Source organism: Trachinotus anak, unplaced genomic scaffold, assembly GCF_046630095.1.
Source record: "Trachinotus anak isolate AG129_WGS33_773 ecotype Australia unplaced genomic scaffold, CSIRO_AGI_Tana_v1 ptg000026l, whole genome shotgun sequence".
NCBI lineage: Eukaryota > Metazoa > Chordata > Actinopteri > Carangiformes > Carangidae > Trachinotus > Trachinotus anak.
The window spans coordinates 8437348-8459051 of record NW_027273877.1 but is presented as its reverse complement, the minus strand read 5'-3'; the positions used below and the strand labels follow the sequence as shown (position 1 = coordinate 8459051).

The following is a 21704-nucleotide window of genomic DNA, read 5'->3' as shown; positions in this document are numbered from 1 at the left end:
ACACCGCCGAACGCTGCGCCTCTTCTCCCGGCGTTATTTCCTCAACGGCGGGGCAGGAGTCAAGCTCCGCCGCGGCAACGGTGACAGAGCGGCGCTTACCTGCCTCGCTGGTTTGCGTCCGGCGGCTCTCGGCGGTGGTATAAGGTGGGGAAAAGGACTTAAAATCCAGGGAAGGGGTCGAGCGGGGACGTCGTTGTGCGGAGCGGACTGGGGAGATGAGATTCCTGCCACAGCGTACGAGCCTCTGTGTTTGCTCTGCCCACTCTCAGAAAGAGATGACCGGTTAGGGACCGTCCGCCTGTTCCCCGCCCGCACAAAGCGAAGAATCCAAACCCTGACACTGAGCAGTGAGGCAAGAGCACGTTTACTCAAGTACAGGACAGAAAAAGGTTCTTGTACTTTGCAGAGAGACACATTTTACTATTTCCTCCCCTACATTTGTTTGATCGCTTTACTTAACAAATTCATTAAACAACAAAATTGTACATATGATAAATGAAATTATCTGCTACACAGTAAAATACTACTAACATTGCATTAATGCGTTTGCATTAGTGATCCAATGTAATTGTATAACACTTAAGGGTGCTGAGTACTTTAATTAAATTAATAATTTACTTTAATTAAGTAGTATTTTCAATGCAGGGCTTTTACTTGTAATGGAGGTTTTTTTTTTTTTTTACAGTGTGGTATTTATACTTTTAATCTCATCTGAATACCTTTCTACCGTTAATATTGAGAGGGACATATATGAAATAAAGATAAATAAAGTTAAATGTATTTTTCTATAGAAAAATAAAGGATGAAAACAGAGTCTGTATTATTAAAATAAGTCAAGATCATTTTAGAAAACAAGGTATAATATAATTTCATTATGATATGGAACAACATAGATTTCATCAAAATAAATGACAAGACAAAAATGAAACACAATTCTTGCTTTCTTTTTTTTTCTACTGAGAGTAATGGAAACCAGAGACACATTTGATAAAATGTATATTTAATTCTACCTTTCTTTATTAATACTTTACTTACTTACTTAAGCTTGCTTTAATCTTTGATTACTGCAAAGCCTGTATGGTGAATATGAATGTGACTGGTGATCAGTGCCGTTTGCCACATGAGGGTAGTTAAACAGGAAAGAAAGACAAAAACTAGGATGATCCCTAACTCCATGTTGCACTCACTACAGACCAATAAAAGCTTTGTGTTTACTGCCATCTGCTGGCTGTCAGACGCTACAGGATACAGACAGTGCTATCACCCTGTATTTTAATGTGGAGCCACTGAAATCCAGTCAAGTCTACTGATTCATTTTAGAAGATAAAAAGACAAATTGGGTTTTGCATTTAATAAAAGCGCTGGTAAGTAAAGCATTGCTCAATTATTTCATGACATGCTTATTTTTGCCTTGTGGTCCATGTTGAACATCTGTCCTGTGGGCCCTCATGCCTGGAAAAAAAGATCTACAGATGAAGTATTTATACCAGTATTCGGTCAATAAAAACAGACAACAGTGAGGTGAGGAAATACAATAAACCTTCTACTCACCCACCACAGGAAGGAGAGGTGAGCGAGGGAAAGAGGCAGAGGCAACCTGCTGTGTGGAGATAACAAAAACTGAAAGCAAAAAGTGGAGGAGGAGCTGAATACACAGCAGCACCTTCGGGGAAATGCAGTGTTCATCTTTAGGTCCTTGCAGCGAAGGTCTCTCTTTTTGTTTTCACACTGTGACTCTCGCTTTGTTGTATATGCAGGATATATGTCTTTAGCATTAACACCAGACTGCATGAGACACTTAGGATGACTTTGCATGTATTTCCATAAAGAAATTGGCAAAAAAAAAAAAAAAAGCCTACATGTTGTGTTTTTTTCTAGGAACATTTACTTTACTTTGTAACACAATAGCAACTTGATTTGCTCAGAGAGACAGTCAGTATCCATTCCTTTATATGGGCACACACAACAAGAAAGTTCCAAGTGAAAAAAAATAGATTTAATATTCAAATAAGTGACATATACACAGTGGGTTTATGGTTCTAATCATCAGAAAGAATATGAATGAAGTTGAGCTATAATCATTTACAAACATATTAAGTTTATATTATCATCATACTGCTCCACGGGGCAGGAGAAGTCCTTTGATGACATCAATAATTCACATTCATATTATATTCAAATATATATAATTTACTGTACAGACATAAAGAGCTGAAGGCAGAGGAGAGCTTGATTCCCATTAAGGCACTCGTGATTAAAATTACATTCGCTACCATCAGTTTGCACTAAATAAGCTGTCAACACAATAGCTGGGGTAAACTTGGGTATAATGTGTTTGTTTCTTTTCGCTATAGCTTTATTTATCAGTTTGAATGTGAAGTTGTAATCTGAAAATAATCTGAAAAACACCAGTGTGTTATGAGAATGAGCTGTAAACTGTGGCGTGGGACTGTAAAAGTAAAGAAATCTACACAATTTCAAACAGATGACAAAAATGTACAATTTAACCCGACATTCATTGCCTCATTAAGAAAAGGACGGCAACGTCACATCACCACAAAGTCCACAAAGCTGACTCCGCCACAATAAAAGACAAATTACTTTGGCTGAAACACATTCTTAACAGTATTTTCCCACAACAATGTCTGGTCTATTGGTTTTAACCCTACAAGAAAAAAGGACATGTCAAATAATCAAACCCTCATTTCTGCATTCCTAGCACACACATAAAAAAAAATTAGATTTTAATTAATAGAGAAAGATTTGCCCATTTCAGAAAAAAACATTCTCCTTCTTTTATTCCCTTATTTTTTGACATCACCAAACTACTATTGCTAAGCCTGTCAAGCTTTATATTCTCACAACGATAAACAAGATTTTTTTTTTTTTTTAACCATTTAAAATTATTTCTATTATTTCTTTCTTATATGTAATCAGATAACAACAGGCTTCTCATTTTAACCAGTAAACAGTGGCTAGCCATCTTATTCATTAACATTAGCTCCATTAGCATTGCTGTTGTATTGCAGTGTAGAGCAAGTTATTCCGAGTATGATAAAGAAAAATGTAAGTTCAGGCTATAAATTGGCATTAGCAATAGTAGCTACTGTGGGTAGTAAGCTATTCAGCTGGGCATGCTAACATTTGCAGCTTTCATAACAGCAGACGAACACACTGTTCAATTCTTTCGTGACACGTTTTTTTGCTTTTTGGACATCCACCACCACCCTCCAAATTCTCAATACAACCCCGTGAACACCACTTCAACGTGTGACGAGATCTAAAGCTTGACAGACCTAGTGAACTTTGCTAAGCTAGGATTTGACAATGTTGTTTGGGGGAGGGGCTTAGCTTACTTTATATATTTGTCCTCAATAAATAAAATTAAAAACAATTTGAGAACTGTCAGCAGTATAATCACCATAACGGAACAATTTTTTTGCAGTAAGCACTATTACAGGCACATCAGGCTAGATGCTACACAAAACCTTTAGACATTGATTAATCATTTTTAACACTTTGCAGCGTTTAAGCATATTTCAGCACATCACCATCAGAAATGGTGCATCCTGTGTAAAGGGGTGTATGTAATGTGTATCAGAAGCATGATTTAGGAGATTTTCCAGAGGGAGAAAAAGTTGTGATGCATTCATTTTCCCAGCCTCTTGGCTACGTCCTTATAGGCCAGTTCGATTTCCACATCAGCTGCGCACGTATTGGTGAACTCATCTCGGCCGTAGGCGTTGCCAAGATAACGCCACACCCCTCTGAATTCAGACGGGATGTCATAGTTGCGGTACGTCTTTGAGACCACCTGTCAAAAACACGTCATACGTCTGTCAAAAAAATGAACCGATAAGATCAAATGAACCGAACCAAGCCAATCCAAAGCAGGTTACCTTGACAACGTGAAGTTTGGGCAGAAGGTTGCAGTCGGCCAACGTCAGTTCATCTCCGTCCAGGTATTTGCGAGTAGATTCTTCCTTGCCGCTTACCTCATCAGGTAGCGGACTCATCAGATACTCATCCAGCTTAGCCAAGGCCTTGTTTAGACTCTTCTCTAAATCTGCAACAGATAGAACACATTTACAGGTCGTAAGGTCATAAAAGTTAATAAACCGGTGCTTTTGTTTGGATATACTAGACTGCATATATTAATTAGGTTTGGATGCAGCACGCTTACCTCGATGTTTATCTGGTCTTGTGTTTTTGACATAAGCCGAGAACTTGGCGAAAATGTCATTTCCTGCCGTGTTGGATTCACGGTTCCTTGCTGCAAGTTTGGGATACCTAAGAAACAAGAAGACGAGTTAGTCAGGATGCCGGTTACCCTACTTCCTGTTCCTGTTTGTGTGCGTTTGTGTGTAAGACCTACTTCGGTGGAGCCAGCATGGCCTCCAGGTATTCCTCTATTTTGTTGACGTCAGTGAGAACCTCCCCCTGAAAGGTGAGGAAGGGCGGGTGTGTCCCTGGGGCCAGGTTGTGAAGGTCCGCCGGTTTCCTAATCAGAGTGGAAACATTTTACAACCCCATCCATTTATAGTGCGATGAATTACTATTTTTAAAGTGAGTGTTATGGTAGAGCTGTCAGGAAACAAATGATTAAAATCTATTCCGCAGTGGTGGCTATTGCAGCTAATGCTAACTACCATAGGCCTCCCAATTACAGTTACAGCCAGAACATAATTAAATACATATATTAAAGCTTAAGCTATCTGTTAGCTGCTTCGTCGAAGGGTAAGTTGTGTGGTGCTGTGTAAGTATTTCTCCTCTATCCTCTCGTCTTACATTGTGTTTAACTGTAATATTATAGTGTTATGCTAAGATATTATTATTACCTCTTGAGGTCAACAGTGGTGACATTAAAGACTACCCCTTTCAGCCAGAGGATCATGAAGAGGCGCTGAGAGAATGGACAGTTTCCAATGCTCTCGCCATCGCTCCCGGCCTGGAAACACACACACACACACACACACACACACACACACACACACACACACAAAAACATGGTGAGACGCTCACACTGCAACAACGATGAATACAAAACAGACCCAGTGTCTGTTTCCATAGCCTTCATTTGTTGACATACGCCTCCTCCTGCGGTAGACGTGCATTTTAATTTCACGCACACGCTGATAGACACAAACTTGCTGCATACACACAGGCACACACTGATTCACGGGGAGCTACACAAGTGACACGCTCTTGACGAACATCCAAACAAGTTCACTTGTCACATGAAGAAGAATCAGTGTCTTTAAGTTGTGGATTTGAGGTTTGTGTTTGTGTGCACACATTAAAAATTGGCATATGATCAACTACAGCAGGACAAGCGTGTGTGTGTGTGTGTGTGTGTACGTGCCTGGGAGTGTGTGTGTGTGAACAAAGCTGCAACAGGACACTGTAATAAGACACCGAGTCCAACATGAATAATCCACACTCCTTCCATTAGCTGCCTCACTGCCTATCTGAACTTCCCGTTCCTACACACTGAAGCGGTGTACGCAGCTGCAGAAATCATACAACTTTCTGTCCTGCCGCAACATTCGTCTGACAACCTGAGGAAATACACACATGCACACACGCTGCACTTGAAACATATGTGTGATCTACTTTTTCCTGCCTCATTTTCCAAAATCCCTAAAGAAAATAAGTTCAGATTTGTTGCGTTTGTTCCAGAAAACACAGTTTACACAGTCATAGCAGTGGTTTTATGTATTTTAGCCACTTTTCAAGAAAACACATGCACTTTACATCACAGACGACCACAAAGTAAACTGTGCTGTTGCATTTCAGAAATCTGAATGAAGCATTTCTTGTTTTCCATGCAGCCAGAGGTGCCCAGTCATTTCAGTACAATATGACAGTCGATTAGCATACTCTTCAAACTTGCTGGAGTTGTAAGCATCAAGTCTGCCTTCGTTTTGTCTATGTTACATTAACATTATATTACATTACATCTAATTTAACTTTGTATTGATTATGTGGTAATGTAGTGAAGACATTTCAGTACACTTCAGCTGTGTTACCAGGCAATAATATTGTGTAGTATGCCTTGGAAATAATGTAAATGTAGATGACACTGATATGGTCCTGATATGGAAACTGCACAAAAAGCACATATATATACTCTTCATTGGCATCTTTAACCTTCAGCCATATTCTCACAACCTGCATCTTTAAAGGTACAGTTCAACAAGTTGGGAACTATTCACTGAGAGTTCAATGAGAAGCAGCTAATTAGCGTAGCTTAGCATGAAGAGCATATACTGCCCTAAATGAAATAAAAAAAACAGACCATAAGAAGCATCATGTTTGAGCTACATTGGTCAGAAATCAAAGGCACATACAAAAACCCATCCATAAACACACATGCTAACCAACACATGTTGTGCCATAACCTCAGAGCATTTAAAGCTGCAGCCCTCAACACTGAAAGGACCCCAGTAATAATTCAGAGGCAGAGAGAAAGAGAGAGATTGTCTATGCACGTGGGTGTCAGGTTAACACACGGAAAATCAGCATGCAACAACAACATGGCATGGACACACTTAAAGGAGCCACCCGCGACATAACACACACACACACACACACACAGTTAATATTTTACAGGTTTAATAGTGCACATATACATCTTACACTTTACTTGTCGTGCACAAAAGTAACAGCGATTACAGGCAGGATGGAGGAATGTAATTTAGAGGTGAGAGGGAAACTGATGTAGTGTCAGCTTGTGATGTACACACACCAAAACACACACCAAAACACACACACACACACACTAAAAGCCCCACCTTGACAAAAAGCTCGATATCAGGGTCCTTGTCCTCCTCAGCTGCAGTATCCGTCATGGTCAAGAAAAAGATGCTTTGCTTGAGCGTTTTCTTTCCACAAGTGTGTAGATGTATTTATTTGTGTGTCTGTGTCTGAGTGTGTGTGTGCATGTGTGTGTGCGTGAGCTGTCTCAGTTTCAGATTCTACTCCGGGTCCATTCGGTGAAGTCTGCTAAGTCCCATAGCACCTCTGTCAGAGTGTCAGCTGAGGTCGAATGCCAGGGAGTGTGTGTGTGTGTGTGTGTCTGTGTGTGTGTGTGTCTGTGTGTGTGTGTGAGTGTGAGAAATAGAGACAGAGAGGGACGGTGTGTGTGAGGGGTTTAATTTGTACCCGTGGCCTCAGCTGTGGGGCGGGACAGTGTCAGGCAAAAATAACCCCCTTGGGTGGGGTGGGGCGGGGGTGGCCAGTGCAAGCATGAACGCAGTGAGGAGGGAAAGGGCAGACCGAGTCACCCAAGGGTGCCCCTGCCCCTCTCACTCCTTAAAGCTCTGATTGACAACACAAGTCATTGTCTCCTCCTCAGACTCATCAGCACCCATGGGCCCCATGCTGTGAGCTCTCAGGCTGAGCTGCTTCACCGGCCCCTGACGTCGCAGCCTCAGAGAGACCGCAGGGTTTCAGCCTCTCACCGGGTCCACTGTGACCTTTCCTGACAGGCTGGATCACATAGTGTAGACTCATTTTTCAATCAAGTATATATATATATATATTTTTTTTTAATTTTATTGTCAATAAATCCCATGAAAAGACCAAAAGCAGCAATAACATGACCCTATCTAGAAGTATTGTGTGTGTATCTACATTGTGTTATTTATTTGAATAAGCTCCACGGTCACAGCCCACCGTGTTTAACCCGTGTCAGGCGGCCTAAGCTTTTCCACTCTCGGTCCCAAATGGTGTTTGTCTGATTGTGGGCTCGACCAGGTGCCGCTCCAATCAGAGCTCAGCCCGTTAGTACGGTGGGGACGCCTCCAGCGGCCGCAGCCAATCACGCTTCGGGGACCACACAGCCCACTTAGCATACACACCACAGGCGGCAGAAGCCGTGACACATTAAAAAGCGCTTTATTAAACACCGACAGCGCCGCTACTAGTTCAGCCCTTTAGAAGTGGACTACCGGCTCCTAGCCTGCAGTTTTAATTTAGTGGACATGGCCCCGGGAAAACCCACTGCTCCCTAAGGCCGTCCGCTACCGTGGGGTCCTTAATGCTAACACAGTACAATATGAACAGGGCCAAATGGCAGAGCGGCCTCAAATAGCTTCTGTTTGATTGACGGGCTAGAGCGGGTGCCGCTCCAATCAGAGCTCAGCCAATGAGAACAAGGAGACGCCTCCAGCGGCCGCAGCCAATCACGCCTGAGCGACCACACAGCGCACTTAGCATACACACTGCAGACAGCTGCTGTCGTCACTTTACTAAATGCTTCATGAAACAGCGACAGAGCGGTTCATTCATTATTTAATCAATCAGTCAGTCAGACCTTTTAGCTGCCTGAAATCTTTTAACTAACTAATAATCCAATCGTGGCCACAAGCCGAAACTATTTACAGCTACTGGCCTACGCTCCAATCAGAGCTCAGCCAATGAGCCTCCAGCGGCCGCAGCCAATCACGCCTCAGCGACCACACAGCCCACTTAGCATACACACCACAGGCGGTAACACATTACTAAATGCTTTACTGGAGGGATAGCCTTTAAGATGCATCATTACAAACTGGTACTGACAATTACATCATGACCACAAAGCGAAACTACTTAAAGCTCCCGGCCTAGAGTTTGAATGTATTCTATCATTAGTTGTAGCTGGACACAGATTCGTTTGTGCCGTTAAAGGGTGTATGGTAAAGAACGTAATGAGATCAAGAAACCTTTTGTTCACATCCGATGATGTTAAAATAGCAACACTTCAAGAAAACGTTTGAAAACGTCACCATGACCTCAGGCTCGGTGTTCGGGCGCTGTGGCGCAGCCAACTGTGGACATCAGACTCTCTTGCAATCACCTTGGGGTTATATTGCTATCATTTATGTGACTGTGCTTTCAAAGAGTCCCATTTATGGTCCTTGTATACTGAAGTGCATCTGGACTTTAGTGGGGAGTGAGCAGATTATGTAATAATTTCAGCAGAGTGCGCGTGTTTGTGTGTGTGAAAGTACAATATTTGGCTGTTATTACTAGATAGATAGATAGATAGATAGATAAATAGATAGATAGATTTTCCTGAATGTCCACCAACCAACACACGTAATCCACACACACACACACACACACACGTGAATTCACATGGCCATGCGACAGGAACCGTCCCCAACTATCCCAGCACTGAGTCAAAACATTCTTGTCAGTTCAACTTAACTTATATTTAGAACCAGGGTAACCCCCTCCAACACACACACTCAACTCTCACGCACACACACACACACACACACACACACACACATACACTCAGGAATGACTGTACATGAAGAGCTACAAATAGAAGTGCACGTGAACGCAGCACGGTGAGGCGTGTAAAGGGTCACACAATAGGGAATAAAGTCCAACTTTGGACGGAGCACAATCAAGTTTCACGTGCGCACGCACATCAGGAGATACACACTGACCTTGCACATTTGTTCTTAATCAACTGATATGAGATTTATGAGGCCTACGAGTTGGATCAAAGAAAGCTTGGTTAGCACGGGCATGCAAACACTGTGTGCGTGTGTGTGTGTGTGTGTCTCTTTGAGTGTGTGCGTGCAATATGTTTGCATACATTTACCATAATATGTCAAAGGATCAGCTGATATAATAAGTCCATCCCATTTCTTCCTTACCTTAACATAGAGTGTGACATCCAGGTCGTCCTTTTCATGCTCTGTGTTCTCCTTAGCTCCCTCCTTCTCAGAGGCTGATGAAGATGAGGATGATGATGAGGACCTGCGTGATGAATCCCTCTCATCCACCGCTACTTCTAGAGACCCCCTCTCCCAGTTGAGCTCTTCTATGATCTCCCTCACCTCTACCTTCTCCTCTTCTTCTTTCTCCTCCTCCTCCTCCTCCCTGTGCCAGGTCTCCATCTCCCCCTTCTCTTCATCTTTTGCATGTGAGGAAGATGAGGAGGACGAGGAAGAGGATGAACTGCCTCGCCTCTGCTCAGGGGGGTGGCGAGGTGGCGGGAGAGCAGGGGGGGGTGGTATTATCCCTGCGGCCCGTCCTGTGTTCTCGTACTCTACGGTCAGCTCTGACAGGTCCTCGTAGGTCGTGTATGGCGCCTCGCAGGTCGTGTCATATATGCCTGACGACTGGTTCTCGTAGGTGACCTCTGGGGTCTCGTACACATTCTCCTGATAGGGATCCATCGTGGGTGAAGACGTCAAACAGAGGTCGTCCCGGGACAGCGGAGAGTGACAAGGTGTGTAGCAGAGTGGCTGTAATGCCAGCGGTGTCTGCCTTATCAAAAAGCGACCCAGGACTTTGGACAGAAATGGTAAAAAGGGAATGACAAGGAAAGACGGCGGTGATCCTTAAAGGAGAATACAACCTGAAGAGTCCCCATATTATTACTATTGTCAGGTGGAGAGAAAGTAGTTCCAAAATATGAATTACTCAGTGGCTATTACCAAAAACTTCAAACACATTACCACTGAAAACCAGTTTATTTATTTTCATTTAGTACGAAAATCAACTTGCAAAGAAAAAGCTTGCCTCTGTTGCCTATGAGCAGGGAGGGTCCTGGAAACTTCTTCGTTTATTCAGAGTATGTTCATCTTGTGCAATTTTAGATTTGGATGTAAAAGCCAACATGAGGGAGAAAAATCAAGAAAAAGGACATCTCGAAAAAGCCAGTGTGAAGTGAGTGTCTTGGATTGAGTTTGCTTTGGCAGCAAGCTCAATCCTACATTTCCCATAATGCAGTGTAGCAGTGTCTTTCATCAGATCTTCCCTTACGTTTCAGTGTAAAATCAACAACCTTTTTGAAATGGTGAACAACGCAGATGCAAAGGGTTAGTACATGCAAAACAACCACGGTATGGGACGCTTTTCTATATCATGGAGCATAATATGACCATGTGTTTCAGGGCTTCTATGTGCAAGACAATTTCTGGCTCAAAGGAGAAGCCCAGGTTTAATATCACTCAAGCATTGGCAGACACTGGGCATCTCCTTGTGAAATTTATAGCAGCGTTGCAATATGTTTATTGACCAGTTTGATAAAACTAGCACCTGCCACGGAGCCATAACCATCTGCTCAACCTACTGCTCAGGACGGTCATAAGCTCTGAAGTTTAGTGCTGGACAAGAGATACATTCAAAACACGGTGTGTGGAAAATTTGCCTGCCTTGCAAGCTGCAGCACAATGCTGCAGTGTGATGCTGAGGGGCATTGTGTTGGCCATGCACTTCTAATCTAGGCTCATTTACCACTTTATTATCTCATAGAAATAATATTTTCAACGATTTTACAAAAAAACTGAAGGCACAGTCCTGGGCTGTTCCAAGCTAAAGTTGACACTTTCTCTACAGTTTAACAAGTTCTAATTTTTAACAAATCCATTCAAGCACATTATGTTTGCCTCACAGAGAAACCGCCCATTTATCTATTATCTGGACGCTGATTCGCTGGTTGAACTGCCAATTCCGTTAAAGCGTCAGTCAACGGTTAGGTCAAGTGTTCCTGAACAAGGGCAGCGGTACACGGCGCTTACATCAAAATAAAAGCATCATGTTTTTAAAACTCATAAAATAAAGAAAATGTATACATGGCCGTGTTTCTATTAAACTCATATTATTATTTGAAATGATATTTAAGCAGAAAATGAAAGTATAAATGAAAAAGGAAATCTTAATCAAGACGTGTTTTAAAGAGGGGTTTTATTTTGAAGTGCTTGACCGGAATTTTAAAAAATAATCTTGGCTAACTCGACAACATCCTAGCATTTGTGTATTTTGAGGAAGTCCATTGATGATGTCGCTGCGTAAATAGAGTAAAAGGAAAAGTTCTTCAGCTGTGCTGTGTGGAAGACGACTCCCCGTCAGCCCGCCAACAGGTAACGTGACTGAACCGACCGCGGCTTCTGTTTGAACGCCGTGACATTAGCAAGCTAACATGCTATGTAGACTGCTAACCGGCTCTGCCGATGGTGACAACAGGAGCCGTTCTTCCTGCTCACATCGCACTTTCTCAATTCCTTCCATTTCTGCATCTATGCCGGTGGTTATTAATATGTTTATTAGTGACATTTTTTTTTTTTCTTTTCAGAAACAGTGACTTCCTGGTTGCGGTCACTCAAATGACCTGTCCGGATAGTTTCTCAGCTTAAGTCAGTTGCGTCACTGCTCCTGTCGTGGGAAGCACCTGCCTTTCTTTTTGGGGACAAAAAGCAAGTCCGCAAAATATAAATCTTTACATTTCACAGCGAAGACTTGCTTCAAGGTTAGGTTTAGGGTTTGGCATGTGGTCACTGTGGTTTGTTTTATGGCAGGTCTCCAGGAAACTGATACGATCTAATGCAAGTGATGGAAACACAACTGTGTGTATGTTGTGTAAGAGACAGACTTAAAAGATGAGTTATTGTTTATTTCTAATTTTTTCAATTTATTTCCTCCTCAGTTTGCACCACTTTGGTTGGTATTAGTAATTTGATTTTACTTCAATACCTCTGAGCTTCTCCTCAGAAGGAAGAGAAAGAGGGGGAGAGACATTCAGTGTTTCTCTGTATTCCAGTCATATCCGAGCTGTGCTTGTAGTTCTGATCTAATCTAATTTCTTTAGATTTGCTCCAATTTCATGCATCTCTGAGATAACAGCTTGTGATCTTTGTGATCTTCTTAACTCTCTTAGCTCAGAGAGTAAATAGGAAAATTACACTTGACACAAGTGAACTGAACAGGAAGAGAGTGTTGGGGGAATTTCATTACGGGTCAAACTGTGGGTGAAAGTGTGTTAAATGAGCTCTTGGCAGACCTGTAGTCATATCTGATCTAACTCTTCAGTTTCACTATTTGTCATTAAAGGTATAGTAAAAGATGTATTTTACTCTGGCAAACCAAGCTTGAAAGGGACAAATTCCCCTGGCTCACCAGATTAAAAAAAAGTACCGCAAGCTGACCCAGCTGTGGCAATAAAGTTTACAACATTTGTTGGCAAAGTTTTTACAAGACTTCTGCTTCTTTCAGTGCATCTCAGGTTATGAAACATAAGAACAGTGTAAAGTAACACACACTGATATCAGACTCAACAAGGTAATTACAGGGCTAAACTATAAATGACAACAATAGGACTATTTTGTGTACAATCCTTGGTATGTCATTGAGCAATTTATTGCTGATCTTGCTCCATGAAAGTTGCATTTCTCTTCTTCAGGGGGACTGGATTTCATTAAATCTTCTACTGTCCTGTAGCGGTTGCACTGTAGCTGAGGTCAGATCTCAGAACATGTGTATATACGTTTCTGTTTTGGTCATGTGCAACCTTGTGTTAAGGGTCACACTTTTGCATCTTTGTCTTGGAATCTGATGCATTTGAAACAGGATGTCGATGTGGGACATAAAAAATGTGAAATCAACAGAAATCAAATAACTACAAAAGCCAAAAACCTTGTTTTAGTTGTGGGCCTTGAAATAACACAAATGTTGTTGTGTGTTGTGTGAGAGGAGTGGCAGGAGAGGTTTACATTGTATCTAACAGAAACAGTTAGAGAGTAAATATTGGAGCCTTTGCTTAAACACCCACCCCCACCCCCCACCCCCACCCCAGCCCTCACTATACACTATGATATAAGTCACAGGGAGCATCCATCACAGCCAGTTCCTCCCCTTATCACACTCACTGTATTCTCACTCGACTCACTTTTTGCCTTTGGCCATACAGAGCACGCTGACCACACTATACGCTCTCCAGTAGCAGCCAGTAAAATAAGCAGACAGGACTTGTGACAACAGACAGGAAGTGAACCAGGCACTCAAACATTTTTAGTCATAGACTAGTTGGAATTTTCACATTGCCTGCGGTTACGGTGTGAAGTAACCGCTCTGAGTTTCACTTCTTAAAAAGGTAAAGTGAAACAACGAAGAATGTTTTTTTTTGGCAGGAAAAGACTCATCACTTTTCTCTTCTCTGAGAAGGATGACTGACAAATGCATGTAGGGTACATGAATATTGTTGTCCAGGCCTTTTTTTTTTTTTATAGCTTTACTTTGAAACTGGTCTGGCTTCCTGCCACAGAGTCAGGCAGTAGTATCTTGATACAGATCCTTCAGACTTGACTTTGACAGACAGTTCATTTCTAATCGTACATAATAACTTTCTGTCTCATCTTTTCAGGATGTTTTTTAAAATACTGCTGGGCTTCCTGTGTGGTGCCACAGCTTTGGCCTCAGAAAACGACACGGCTCATCAGGGTCCTTTGCCGCTGCTGCTGGTGTCGTTCGATGGTTTCCGGGCGGACTACCTGCAGAGGTTCCCCATGCCAAACCTGAGGCTCCTCTACAGCCAAGGGGTCCTGGTGGAGCAGCTCACCAACGTGTTCATCACCAAGACTTTTCCCAACCACTACAGCCTGGTAATGCTGCTGCTTGTGCTTTGTGTGTATGTGAGGCTTGTCTGAAAACACCTTCTTCCAGCTGTTTAACTGATTATGTAAACAGATAAATCAGTCATGTAAAACACATACAATTGATAGACTTAACTTAAATACACGGTGCATTAGCATAATAATGAATTAGAACGATCATGAAAACAAAAATTTGTCATTGTTTTTTTTTTTTTAAATTTGTTTTCCAGGTGACAGGGTTGTACGCTGAGTCTCACGGCATCCTGGCCAGCAACATGTACGACCCGGTCAGCCAGAAACACTTCCACAGCAGCAATGACACCGACCCGATGTGGTGGAGCGAGGCACAGCCCCTCTGGCTCACGGCACTAGACTCCGGCTACAAGACGGCGGCCATGATGTGGCCTGGCTCCGACGTGATCATCGGCAACCGCACGGCGACACACTTCTTTCCTTACAACTCCAATGTGACGTTCCAGCGACGACTAGGGAACGTGATAAACTGGATATTGGGAAATGAAAAGGTAGAAAAGTAACTTTAGTAAGCTGACTGCTTTGTGTAATGTATAACTCTTCAGTTGCAGACAAATCTCACTGTATTTCCTCTCCTGTCTGTTTGCTCGTTGATGTCTTCAAGGTTTCCATTTCCGCTTTGCTCTGTCCCTGTTGTAAAACTTTGCTGCACAAGGCAATAAAACTTGTCTGTATGGAGAGGAGCTCTTGTCTGACACTCTGCACCATATGCCTCATTCCACCAGGAGCAAGGAGTGATGTTTGCAGCTCTCTACTGGGAGGAGCCAGACCGGTCGGGCCACAAGTTTGGCCCAGACAACATCACTGCCATGGGAAAAGCGTTAAAAGAGGTGCAGTAATTCAGTTGAATTTAAAATGTCACTTGATCCTGACACTTTTGCTCTAAAGAAAATCTCTTAGATATATTGTATATTTATTGGAAAATATGCATATATTACTGAAAGAGTGTTTTTCTATTAGTCTGTCATGCTCGATCAATGTGCTCAAACTAAGTCCTCCAACCACAGAAAGAAAGTCAGTTTAACTAGATGTTAAGTTATTTTCACCAGGGAGTAACTGATAATGCAGAGTGACACATCCTGATTGTTTCTATGGTTACCTGCAGCTAACCAGATATATGATATCACAGCTTTACTTGTATGTACTTTCCAGCTTGTTGTGCCAGAAAGCCATGGCAGTCAGCCAGCAGTTATAATACCATGACCCTGGCTGGTTACTAATTACACCCCTGGTTTAGTTTTCCAGCCGCAACATGTCACAATGTGTTGAAAAAAAATCTGATTAGAGTCAAACATTTTATTGCGCAGTAAGTGATGATTATGACATTGGGTCATAAAAAGGAAGAAAAGGTGACAGATAAACATTTTTAGCTACTCGTGCCAGTTTTAATCAGATGGTCAGTCCACAACCTATTAGGAATATGACTCTAAACCCATCCATCAGGATAATTGTATTATCTTTGTTGATCCCTTAACTTTTCACGTAGCATCATCATCAGATCAGTTTGTCCACTACTTTAGTTTATGACCAGATACCTGCAACATTAGTGACATTCAACAGCCTCAACTGTGCTTTGTGTTCAGTGTGAATTAGCATGCTAATATGCTAAGCTAAGATGCGAGACATGTCAGCATTGTGAGGATGTTTGTATGCTGACGTTAGCATTTAGCTCAAAGCACAGCTGTTTCTAAATACAGCCTCTAACATGCACTGTCTGTAGACTCTTAAAACAGTGTTACATTATTCTGCTGAAGGTATTAGTTTTATTGTTATTTTTGAAAAATAGTTATTGACAGTCGTTTTCATGTGATCAGGTTGATGACAACATCGGCCTGCTGATGTCGGAGCTGAAGCGGACCGGCCTCTGGGGCCACATCAACATCCTGGTAACCAGTGACCACGGCATGGCTCAGTGCTCGGCTGATCGCCTCATACGGCTGGACGACTGTCTCCACCGTGACAACTACACCCTGGTGGACCTCACACCTGTCGCAGCCCTCATCCCACTTAAAGGTGACTAAGTTTACATCAGCTAGCATGAGTGTGCATACAAACACAACCACGATAAACCATGAAAAGCTGAGTTATAAAGTATTAACACAAATGTCTGTTGGTGTGCAGATCCCAAGGCTGTTTTTGATTTGCTGAATAAGTGCCACGCCCATATGACAGCATATCTAAAGAAGGCCATCCCTGATAGGCTTCACTACCGGAACAACGAACGCATCCAGCCAATCATACTGATTGCTGATGAAGGCTGGACCATAGTGCAAGGAAAAGAAGACAAGCTGCCAAAATGTAAGTCTCTTACTTATGTATTCTTACGTATTCTCATTGACCATTAGAAATTTCAGGAAGGTTACAGTACACAAATATTCTTGTTAATAAATGTACACCAGCTCACCAGCTGTTCCTCTTCTTCCCTCCCTCAGTGGGAGATCATGGTTATGACAACTCCCTACCCAGTATGCATCCCTTCCTGGCAGCGACAGGGCCCAGCTTTCGCCAGGGTTATCAAATCAGCAGTATACAGAGCGTGGACATTTATCCGCTCATGTGCCACCTGCTGTCAGTGCCCGCACAGCCCAACAACGGCACCCTGACCCAGGCTCGGTGCCTGCTGGCCGCTGAAACCTGCTGGGATGTTCCCCTGATGGTCGGCCTGGTGGTGGGCGTCTTACTGGTGCTCACTACAATAACTGGTAAGTCCAAATGATTGCAATAGCATATTAATAAGAAATAATGTAATTTAGTTGTTTGTTTTTTCTAAAATATTTGCTAAAAGTGGTAGCTTATAGATGGGTCTAACACTTTTTAAGACGGGGGCATCCAGAGAGAGGATAAACAATGGCATGTTTAAAAAGGAGGGAAAATGCTAGTGTATGGAGAGTGGTTAGTCATGGCTGAAATCTCTGCACCAACCATCTGAAATACTGTCTTTAAACACCAAGCACGGATGTGGTGAGAAGAGCAGGAAATTATTGGTTCCTTATTGTATGATTTTATTAAAGAGGTGGTGTAGCCGGATTGAATTATTCATTTTGGCTGTTAAGTGATGTACAGCATGTCTCCAGCTGATCAACAAACTAACAGCACTTGCTTCTTCAGTTCTTTTCAGGTTGCTGAGCTACCGCCGCCCATCGGGCCCCCGTCCTTTCCAGAGGCTGCAGGTCGACGACGACGACGATGACCCCTTGTTGGAGTAAACCGGACAGAACTGGTCGTCACACAATAACCTGTGTCACCTGTTTGTGCTCCAATAGGTACTTGACATGTTGCACTTTACCCACTGAGGCCGCTGCCCTCGCTTTCACACTGGCATGTGTGTACTGTATGTGTGTGTTCGTGTGTGTATACATACATGCAGTAGAAAAAAACCTGCTGTTGGAAAAAGCCTTCAGACCTGCTGACTCCTGCTGTGGTAAACTGGTGTAAAAACAGCTGTAGGAAATAGTGAAAACCATATCGACTCTCCATAATGTTACTGCTATGACAAAAATCCTGTTACAACAGACTTGCACATGTGACGAGGAAGCAGTAGTGTTTTGTTGTGGAATGTAACTTGTTTTGAAGAAATTTTTTGTTCACATACATTGAAATTATTAATTTAAGTTCAGGAGATTAAAAGACTTTTGTTTGAGCTACTGATTTAAGAGAGGAATTTCATATTGTTTTGTGGGAATTGTGTTTATAGAAAACTTTATTTTATGTGTGAATATTTTTTTTTTTTTTTGGTATGTGTAGTATAACTTGTCAGCAGAGGGAGCCAGTAGCTCATTTATCCTTTATTTTGTATATTGAGGAAAGCTTTACAGATTTTTAGTTGGAATTCTTTTGATCGTCTTTATTTTTCATGTCTTGGCGTGTCCTGTTGCTGTTTTGGTTTATTTGTTACACTGACACCTGAGTTTGAAGTCATCTCAATAACGCTCCTCATAATCCTCCTTGTATCCATATTTGCATGTTTAAAAGCTGAAATTTGAAATCTGAATTGATACATTTTTACTATTAAATTAAAGTATAATAGGTGACAAAGACTAAGGTGAAATGATGTTTTAAAGAGGATGATTTCTATGCAAATTGTCTGTTAAGCAGAGGTTTGTCAGTTATCAATTCTGTACTTACTTATGTATATGAATTTATACCAAAGATTAATTATTAAGATGTATAACAGATGCTTAAAAGAGGTACTCGCCGTCTGAAGAAAGGGACTTTTATAAAGGGATTTAGTTCATAAAGTTAAAGCAGTATAATAGTTATTATTTGGATTTGGTGGGATTGTAACACACTGGCTCAGAGAGATCATTTTGGAGTCAGTTTTCATTGATGGTCACTGTGATAGTTGCAGAGAGTGAGCAGCCACAGATTTGGTGCTCTGCTCAAGGCTACTTTAACAGCTCACAGGTTACTGAAAGTCACATTTACAGTAGTTATAGTAAACCCCATTAAAACACCAAAACCAGCACTTAATTGATCCATCAAACAAGTGTTGTCTGTGTAAGCCTGATATATCTTATTCCTCTGTGCTCTAAAGGAGCACTGTCGTCCAAAAACTATTAAACACTATCCCCAACAAATGCACTGTTCACTGTTTTCAGTAACATTTGCTAAAAACTACAGTGCCCAGCTGAAAATACCTAGAGTTATATGTTTCTGACCTGTTGTCAACATCCTAAGTAGCAACCAGTGGACTGGGGGATGAGAGGCTACAGGGAGGCTAGTGGACTGATACATTGTTGGTTTTGGTCTTTTCAATGGCTTTGTGGACAGTAGTTACACTATATTGCATGCTTCTCCACACATATATCCAATGAGTACACATTGTTCATGCATCTGTTCATGTCTGCGGGTGCAAGAGTGCCTCTTTCCTGCTGAAACTAGAAAAGAGGAACAAATGTTCTGTTCTATTCTTTCCTCTGCATGTAGCATTGTTTTAAACATCCATATGTGAAATTACATGTGCTGCCTTCATATAATCACCGTAAACAAATGGGACCATGGTATTTGTCAAAATTCAAACCATATTTGCCACAAACACAATGGCTTTAGGTCAGAGCAGAGATTCTGGTGATTTCATTTTTTAAATCTGTGCCCTCTTCCTATTCTGTTCTGCATTACGGTATAATTTCATGCCGTAAAGCAAACCCAGCGACAAATTATATTAAGATGGAAAATAAACTATAGAGGCTGCCAGTTTCAAATAAATGGTCTTATTGTAATGATTATATATTTATCATAAGTTTGATCCTTAAATTTAATGTTTTCCAGTTTTGAAAAGTGTAAAAAAAAATGCTTTTTGTACTATGCAAATCCTGTCAGGCCTGTTGAGAGATTTCTGTGATTTCATGAGATTTTCAAAAAGAATAAATTTTACTTGAAAATCAGATTTTTTTTGTGTTGTTATTCAAAGGAATATAAAGAAAAAAAACCTCAGATGGAAAGAAAGAGCGACACACATTTGGAAAAATTAATTTATATTCCTTTATATTTTTTTGTTTTCTCCATCGCAGTCACAACATTACAATGTAATAAAATGGTAAATATATAAAATCAAACTCAATACTGACGCATATACATTTCTGTATCATGTTCAAAACCAAATGAACTGTACATGTTTTCATTTATATCTGTTTTACATCATTTAAAATCTGTCATAATTTCTATGTAGTCATCTGTATTATTGTAAATCTTTGTCTCTTCACAGATAAATAGACTTTATTTTTCAGGAGGTATTGTAACAAAAATAACATATTTCCTAACGCTGGCCACCTAGAGCCACTGAAAATATCATTCAACTCTTCCCCAGAATGCTTTTACACTGTCGTGGACACAGAATACACAGACAAACCGGAGATAACAGAACACGTGTTCTTGTTTCTCTCGTGTTTGTCGTTGGTCGGAAACATTCGGTGTGAATTTGGGAATTCCTACAAAGACCAGAAGATTCCTGAATGGTGTTTTTTATGAGCTGACGCCAGAGTGGCTTGAACACGGTTGATGACGACGGCCATCATTTCTACAGTGAAGTCAGGAGATGTCAGCCAGACAGCCACCTCTCTCACAAGGACAAAGACTGTAGGACAACTGGTTTTTGTCCCTCAATAAACATGTTCAGTTTGAAATATGTGCTTATATGATGAAGTGTGAGACGGTTAGCTTAGCTTAGGTGGTAGCCAAGGAAAATAGCTAGTGTGACAGTTTCAAAGATGCTGGTATGTGGTTAATTTTAAACTTAGGACAGAGCCTAACTACCTGTTTCTGGTCTTTACTTTGAGCTAATGTTAATGGAAACTGCTAGCCTGGCTCTGTCCAAAGTTAAAAGAAAAGCTGGCAACCAGCACCTCTAAATTTGATTTAATTCAATATAATTATTGTTTTTTTCTTATTGTTATACACAAACAGAATTGTAAAATGGCAAGTTTATTTGTAAATTCTATACTGGAAATACGATTTCTTATTCTTGCACAGCGACGTCTTCACAATTTTTTTCCAATTGGTTTAAGAAACAAAAGTTTAACACAAAATATACAAAGTTAAAACCGTAAGATTTTTGTATATCTTTTTTTTTTTATTAATCATTGCTTGTGGGGACGGTTTGTCTTTACAGTGCAATTAAAAGTAATCTTTAATCTTTAGCAGGAATATGAGAAACATGTTAACTAAATCCATTAATCATGTATTTGTTCTACTTTTCCCCCTTTTTTTTTTTTTTAGAGAGGAGGATTATGGCTGTCTGGCAGATCACCTCCAAAAACTTCACCCTGCCTACAGATCTAATATCAGTGTGCTTATACTCAAGACAACACGATGGCACAGACTCCTACGAAAACACAGTTTCCAGTCAAGCTGTATTTTTCTTCTGTCATCTTACATTCTGGATATTTATAAAGAACATTTACTATCAGTACATTTGAAAGAGCCATCTAAGCAAATTCATCAAACATAGATCCAACTGAGGAGGATTACCAGAAAAGGTATTTACAATCAAAATGCCAACCACCAAAAAATAAAAGCTACTTTTGCACATCGAAATGTCTAGAGCTACTTTTTTTTCCAAGCTGAAGAACATAGTAGAAAAGCATGACCTTGACAAAATAAAAGCTCATGGTACATCTTATAGGTACATCCACATTAAAGTTTAGTTTGACCCTGCCCTGTGCTTATAGTATCCAGACCTGAGTCAAACCACTGACATCCTGCCCAATCATTTTCTATGATAGAATTTGTGTATTTGTGCCAAGATAACCAAACCTCTTCAGTGCTTAAAAGATCTCAATTGTAGTTGAACTCAAATCTGGT

The 21704-nt window shown here is 41.2% G+C and overlaps 3 protein-coding genes across 8 annotated transcripts in view; 1 reads left to right on the top strand and 2 right to left on the bottom strand.

Annotated features, from left to right (window-relative positions):
• Positions 1 to 354, bottom strand: part of mgat5 (alpha-1,6-mannosylglycoprotein 6-beta-N-acetylglucosaminyltransferase) — an 88889-nt gene extending 88535 nt beyond the window's left edge. For 2 of the 3 annotated variants that reach the window (XM_071463949.1, XM_071463950.1), the window contains exon 1: positions 100 to 354. The gene's annotated coding sequence lies outside the window, so the exon portion shown is untranslated. The remainder of the gene's footprint in view (positions 1 to 99) is intronic. The other variant, XM_071463951.1, reaches the window with a different exon arrangement.
• Positions 355 to 1974: 1620 nt separating this feature from the next.
• clic5a (chloride intracellular channel 5a) lies at positions 1975 to 10269 on the bottom strand. 4 transcript variants are annotated; one of them, XR_011685222.1, is made up of 7 exons: positions 9654 to 10269; positions 4839 to 4948; positions 4376 to 4501; positions 4184 to 4290; positions 3900 to 4066; positions 3297 to 3814; positions 1975 to 2715 (listed from the first exon to the last, which is right to left on the bottom strand). XR_011685222.1 is itself a non-coding variant. In XM_071463956.1 (6 exons), exons 1-6 carry the CDS (start codon positions 10176 to 10178, stop codon positions 3650 to 3652), a joined length of 1200 nt encoding a protein of 399 aa, XP_071320057.1. In that variant the 5' UTR covers positions 10179 to 10269; the 3' UTR covers positions 1975 to 3649. The 4 variants fall into 4 exon arrangements, 2 of the variants coding, with proteins under 2 accessions (XP_071320057.1, XP_071320058.1); XR_011685223.1 differs by lacking the exon at positions 9654 to 10269 and adding an exon at positions 6795 to 7092; XM_071463956.1 differs by having other exon boundaries at positions 1975 to 3814.
• Positions 10270 to 11719: 1450 nt separating this feature from the next.
• enpp4 (ectonucleotide pyrophosphatase/phosphodiesterase 4) lies at positions 11720 to 19789 on the top strand. Its single transcript, XM_071464367.1, has 8 exons — positions 11720 to 11867; positions 14144 to 14381; positions 14603 to 14896; positions 15131 to 15235; positions 16220 to 16418; positions 16527 to 16703; positions 16838 to 17107; positions 17514 to 19789. Exons 2-8 carry the CDS (start codon positions 14145 to 14147, stop codon positions 17609 to 17611), a joined length of 1380 nt encoding a protein of 459 aa, XP_071320468.1. The 5' UTR covers positions 11720 to 11867; position 14144; the 3' UTR covers positions 17612 to 19789.
• Positions 19790 to 21704: the final 1915 nt, after the last annotated feature.